Source organism: Hipposideros armiger, unplaced genomic scaffold (assembly GCF_001890085.2).
Source record: "Hipposideros armiger isolate ML-2016 unplaced genomic scaffold, ASM189008v1 scaffold_123, whole genome shotgun sequence".
In the NCBI taxonomy this organism is placed as follows: domain Eukaryota; kingdom Metazoa; phylum Chordata; class Mammalia; order Chiroptera; family Hipposideridae; genus Hipposideros; species Hipposideros armiger.
In genome coordinates, this window is record NW_017731473.1 from 3,197,194 (window position 1) to 3,203,652 (window position 6,459).

A 6,459-nucleotide genomic window follows, 5' to 3' on the forward strand; every position below is an offset into this window, starting at 1 on the left:
GGGGGGGGCGCTTTAGTAGTTCCTTACAAGGAGTCTTTCTTTGTGAAAATGGTGAAAAGCTGTCTATATGGATGTCCTTTAAGTCACATCTGTTTTTCTAGTCATAAAATTTAGAAATGTGCCTCCGCAAGAAATTGTTCAAAATATACTTTTAAAATTCCCTTAAGGTCAACAAGCTTTTTATGTTAGGTTTTGAGAGAAAAATGAAGTTCTTCAGCCTAAAATTGTATCATGTCCCAAAGAAGTATGTTGAAATGTTAGATTTTATGCCAGAAACATGTCTATAAGAGCCAAACCCCTGGACAAGGAAAAATGACTAGAGGAACTTTTGATATCCTGCGACCATGTCACCTATAAAACTGCCAAGTGCTGCAATAGAGCCAGTGTTACAGCGGTGAGAGCTGTTCACTGCTCAGATGGGGCAAGTCTAATCCTAGACGCCCCTGGTGTCCCTTAGCCGGTGGCAGCATCTGGGCCGCCCTGAACACTAGTCAGGCTGACCTGCCACACTGTCCTTTGGACGACTCCATGTGGCCATTCAGTTTCATCTGTGCCTCCACCCCACCCCTTGCACACCCCCTTTGGTGAAAACAAAAAAGTAACTTTTATTTAAAGGCCCCAAGCCTCTGCAAACTCGTAAGGGCAACTAGCAGTGGGCATGACTCTAATATTGCCGCTAAGCTCTTTATGGAGAGAGCCACACAGAGTAATCTCAGGTGTTAAACAGTCTGCAGCACCTGTGGGAGCTTCGGGAAGGCCCAGACCACCATACTCTTCCCCTATAAAATGAAAGCATTTGACCAGATCACGTCTAAGACCCCGGCATTACTGTTTATAATCTAGATCAGTAAATGGCTATTTCCTCCTTTGGGGTTTAATTATTGTAGTTGCCATTTATTGGTTACCACTAAGGTGCTTCATAAAAATTCTCACCTAGTTCTCACATTTTTGAACGCCAGGTATTATCTTAATGTATACACGAGGTAACAGAGGTTCAGAAGTTGGCTACCTTGTCCTAAATCATTCTGGCCATGTTTACTGGCAGTGGGATTGCAATCCAGCACCATCCAACTCCAGAGAGACTGACTTCTATAGAGTAATATACTTTCAGGGAACACATGCTTTTCTAAATAGAAGTTGCCCTAGTCAAAATGCCAGCAAAATTGTTTACTCGGTACATGATAGATACTTGAGTAATTAAAAAATCACAAGTTTTTGACATTTGTAGATCTTTAAATTCATGACACATCAAACACGTTAACCAACTCCCAATAAGTCCCAGACTTTACCAATGGTATTTGACTCTCACTCTTCAGATGGCTAACCAAAAAGATTTGGAGAGAAGACAAATGGAAATCAGTGAAGCAATGAGGACACTTAAATCTGAGGTGAAAGGTGAAATCAGAACCAGCCTGAAGAATCTCAACCAGTTTCTTCCAGAACTACCAGAAGACCTGGAAGCTATTCTGGAAAGGAACGAAAACCTAAAGGGAGGGTTGGAAAGCTTGAAAGAGAACTTCCCATTCCCCGTGAGTGACAGACCATCACCTTTTGAAGAAAAACTGAATATTTCCCAAGTTCACATAATGGTAAGCGTGTACCCTGTTGTTCTCTGGACTTCGTAGAAGGATAATTTGGTTCCCACCTTCCCCCAATAAGCTGAAAACCAGGCTTGGGGGTACGGAGGTAAGGAGGAGGGCAAGGCTGGCTGGTTAGTGAGAGGCGTTTGGTGACCCTTTGATGTTTCGCTTTCCCTCTCAAAAAGGATGAACACTGGCGTGGAGAAGCACTGCGGGAGAAACTGCGTCATCGTGAAGATCGACTCAAGGTTGCCCTCTTAAAAATTCTTAAGTAATGTGAGATACTTGGCACAGGGAGGAGAGTAGGGAAATGGCTTGCTTCACACACGGCTGTCACACTGGCTCTGTCGCAGCACTCCCAGCAGTTGTAAAGATTATATGATCGAAGCTCAGAGAGTTTGGCATCACACAGCTGTTAATAGTAAATGGCAGGCTCAGTACAAAACCATGAGCTCTGGGGGTAAGCTCAGTGTCCTTTAACCTGTGTGATGCTGCTTCGCCTCTACTAAAACTGACAGAACCTAAGCATTTGGGACAGGAAATAGAGATGCAGGGATCAACAATAAGCTCACAGGCCAGTGTTGGGGGAAAGATTGGGAATACTGGAAAAGGAGGCTTGGGTGTCAGATAAGAAGTCGTTGGGCAGATGTGTTGAGTTTGAAGGCCTGTGAGACATCAGGGAAGCATGTCTGTCTGTCTGTTGGTAGCTGAAAACAGGAGTCTAGGATTTATTTAGTGGTCAGTGTTGACTTAAAGATCTGGGCTTAGAAGTAGAGGTGGGAGTTGGAAGATGAGCATGAGGTGGAACCAGAGGACACAGTGCATCTTTGGGGAACAGCACATGGGCCGGATGAGTGAGTAGGGGCCTTGACCTCCAGTAGCCTCCAGGCACATGCAGCTACCGTATTTGCCGGCGTATAAGACGACTGGGCGTATAAGACAACCCCCTAACATTTCCACTCAAAATACAGAGTTTGTTATATACTCGCCGTATAAGACTACCCCCTCTTCCGCACACCTTCCACACACCAAATAAAAGGTAAAACAATATCAGATTTGATTTGGCCCACTGAAGTGCAAACAAGCGTATTGTATTTCGTGTCACCACATAACCGTTTTGGCGATGTTGAGCCACCATGTCTGCTACATGTTTTTCGAGTTCTGGCCAGTGTGGGGTGCCTCTTCTTAATGCACACTTACCCCTTGGCATACTCTTTAATGCTTTCTCATTTGATTTCCAGTCCCGAACCATCTTTTCTGTTACTCCATATTGTCTTGCAGCAGCACAATTATTATTTTCCTTAGCAAAGTTTATAACTTTCAGTTTAAAATTTGCATCATACTTCTTTCTTTTGGCTGGTGCCATGATAGGGATGATCGGGGTTTGACTGGTCGACATTTTCTATGCTGTACTGTACAATGGTGCAGTATTGTGGTTGGCTGTTGGCTGTATACAAAGCCTGATTTGATTGGTCCCTGCTCCCTGTTTGCCCGCCCTGTCACTATAGCAGTCTGGTCCACCCTTGCATCAGCATCTCCCTGGGACCTCACTAGTGCGCAAGTGCGAGCTCTTCAACATTCTAACAGGCACCATGATAGCGCAAAATCGCGAATCTTCAATGCATACGGTATGTAAAGAAATATACGGTAACCCGAATTTACCACACTCGCAAAATCGCACACAGCCGACCATACACCCAGTATAGTATCGCGCGATTCGCGATTTTGCGCTATCATACTGGGTGTATGGTCGGCTGTGTGCGATTTTGCGAGTGTGGTAAAATCGCATAACAGCAAAATCGCATAACAGCCGAGCACACACCCAGCAGCGCTGCTGATGCCTGACCAGTATGTGGAATGAAGTGGGCGGGCATCGGGAGGCCACTATGGCACGGGGCAAGCACTATGGGCAGTCTATCTGAAGTGTACCTGGCGTATAAGACGACCCCCCACTTGGAGGCATATTTTTCAGGGCCAAAAAATCGTCTTATACGCCGGCAAATATGGTATTTATGTAAAATCATTACAATTAAATCAGGTCGAAAATTTCAGCTCTTCAGTTGCCACATTTCCAGCTGTCAGTAGCCCCGTGGGATTACTGTATTCTTGGAAAGCACAGATAGAAGACATTCCCATCACAGAAAGTTCTGTGGGTCAGGGCTGCTGTAGACTTTGAGAGAATCACTGGGCAAAGCCAGAAAGGAGCCTGTGGTGGAGACGAAATACACTGGGAGAGACCCTGAAGATGTCAAGTGTAACCCAGCCTTCTGAGTCTGGGCAGATGAGGAGGAGAGAGGTGCGGCAGCAGTTTAATGGGGCTCTGGGGTGCAGGAATCCGGTGTTGTTACAGTGGGGAGGCCAGGCTGAGGAAAGGCCCAGCTGATGACAGCACAGGATGTAAAAGCGTATGTGCACCAAGAGTCGTGCGCCGCATGGATTGTGGTGTTTAGGACGAGCTTTTTTAGCAGCCATTCCTACTTTATGATAGACTTGCCTGTCGAATGTTAAACTAACATTTCTTCTGTGTAAAACCCTAAGTTGCACCATAACACTTTCAGGCCCAACTGCGACACTGTATGTCCAAGCAAGCGGAAGTTTTAATCAAAGGGAAACGGCAGACAGAGGGCACGTTACACAGCCTGAGGAGACAAGTCGATGCTTTAGGGGAATTGGTCACCAGCTCCTCTGTGGATTCCACGTTGTCCCCCAGTCTGTCTCAGCTGGAGTCGTCCCTTGCAGAGGACTGCCAGCTTGGACCCAACCAGGTAAGAGGAAGCTCATCACAGGGTCTGATCTGTACACGGAAAGGACCCGAAAGCTTTGGTGTACACCAACTAGGGGAGACTCAGGAGGGCAAAAATGCCTCCTTCGAACTGCTGGGAAAATTGTCTTAGGAAAGACTGTTTTTTCATGGTTCCTGGGAAAACTGGAATCATCTGGTTGGTAGATGTAGAAAGAGGGTACGTGATGGCTTCGGAGACGGACTAGAACTGGAGGCTGGGGCAGGTAATGCAGCTGTTGTCCTCTACTTCTGGACCTCCTTATTCTCTGCTGGGTTAGTATAAAGACATGAGGCCTGTGAGGCCAGTTTGAGTCCTGGTTTAGTCTCTCGGGGACCCCTGTATCCTGGGGACAGACAACTGTTGGAACGCAGACCTCTTACCCCAGGGTCTATAAGGAAACCCTTAATTTCACAACAGAGGTTTTCTGTGTGACCTCGATAAGGTTCATACTCATTTAGGAGGAACATGAAATATACTCCTGGATTGGTAAACAGCAACACAGTATTACTGTCAGAGACAGATAATAGCTACTACCATTTCTGAGTGCCTATGCTGTGTGCATGTACTAAACCCTTCATGTACATTATCTCATTTAGTCTTTACATCCTGGAGGTAGGATTATTCCTTTATACAGATAAGGAAATTGTATAAAATGAGAAATGTCAAGGTCACAGCAAAAGACAAAACCAGACCTTAGGGGCTAATCTGTCTTTACCACAGAGCAGTGTATTATATGGTTGAGCCACAAGGAACTTCAAGGACAATTGCCTCTGTAACAGGCAGCTCATTAGTAGCAGAGCCAAGATTTAAATATGATTACCTTAAAACCTTCTGTGATAGGACCCAAGTCAGCTAGGCTTGGGTCCTCAGGACAGGCCTCAAGGAAGTGTCAAGAGGCACCGCGTTGAAAAGGAGGTGGCTTTGGAGATAAGACAGCCCTAAGTTGCGGGAGATGAGCGCATAGGGGCTTGGGGGACAGGTCCACTAACCAGCTCATGGTGGCAGCCAGAGAGTTCAAGAGAATAACGGGGGGGGGGGGGGGGGGGGGGTGTTAGAGGCACAATGGGTAGAGGTAAGATTGTTAGATTTGGAGTCCAGGTCATAATCCAGGTCTCTGTGGGATAAAAGCCTGAACTATGTTGGAGTTAGGGGGCTGGCTTCTGTGCCTAATGGTTTCTCTCTCTTCTTTCCAGAGCTCCTTCCAACAAGTTCTACAAGGTCCGTCACAATCACCAGACGGTTACCGACACTGATGCCATTCCCAGCTTCCTGCTCACAGGGTACGTGTTACCAATAAATAGTTGTTTTAACTAGCACTTTCGATTGGAAGGTCTTGAATTCTAGCTTATAGTCTTAAGAAAAGTAACCTGTTAACTTTTTTCTCAGATAATTTTGTACAGTGGCTTGTTCATCTTAAAACATTTTCCAGAGGTATTCAAACATGTATTTTACCTATTAGCCATCATGCTATCACTGTTCTGTTAGTTAAGACCTGTTTTTACTGTCTCAAGAATTCCTCCTTTCTTTCTTACTGCAGGAAGAGAATGGCTCAGCCCGATAACGTTCCTGCAGAACTCTGAGGAAATACCTTCTTCACTACCTCACTGACTTCATAGTTGAAATGCCACTTGGTTTTTATCAAGATCCAGTGAGTTCAGATGCTCAAACTCCATTGTAGTTTATTGCACTGGTACCATTAAGGCCAGGGTTTTTGTAAATCACTTGTACACATGGAATAGTTGTCTACAATTTAAAGCAGGGCCCTAGGTGGCTGAGGGTTTTTTTTAATCTTGGTAATGTGTTGTTATAAAACCAATGCTGAATGTAACTGCAAATTTGAATGTTAAAATCTAGTTACAAAGAAAAGTGTACTTACCCCCCTCTTCATTTATAGTGTCAAAAGTTATTTTTGGATTTTGCTTAAAATCTATTTTCATATGAAAATAAAAAATAAATTTGGGGCTATTGTCTGACTTCACATTTCATAGGTCTACAGTAAAACCATCAAATTATTACCTTAATTCTAAGAAATGACAATCTTCCAAATGGTTTTCCATCTTTTGCCTGGAGGTTGAAGTTTGTTGTACCTATCGATT

At 44.7% G+C, this 6,459-nt stretch overlaps 1 protein-coding gene across 8 annotated transcripts in view; it reads left to right on the plus strand.

Moving 5' to 3' along the window:
* CNTRL (centriolin) overlaps positions 1-6,318 on the plus strand; it is a 77,457-nt gene extending 71,139 nt beyond the window's left edge. For all 8 annotated transcript variants that reach the window (XM_019648244.1, XM_019648248.1, XM_019648247.1 and 5 more), the window contains 5 exons: positions 1,317-1,589; positions 1,766-1,828; positions 4,139-4,345; positions 5,557-5,643; positions 5,901-6,318. In XM_019648244.1, coding sequence (XP_019503789.1) covers positions 1,317-1,589; positions 1,766-1,828; positions 4,139-4,345; positions 5,557-5,616 — 603 coding nt within the window. In that variant the 3' untranslated portion in view covers positions 5,617-5,643; positions 5,901-6,318. The remainder of the gene's footprint in view (positions 1-1,316; positions 1,590-1,765; positions 1,829-4,138; positions 4,346-5,556; positions 5,644-5,900) is intronic.
* The last annotated feature ends 141 nt before the right edge of the window (positions 6,319-6,459 follow it).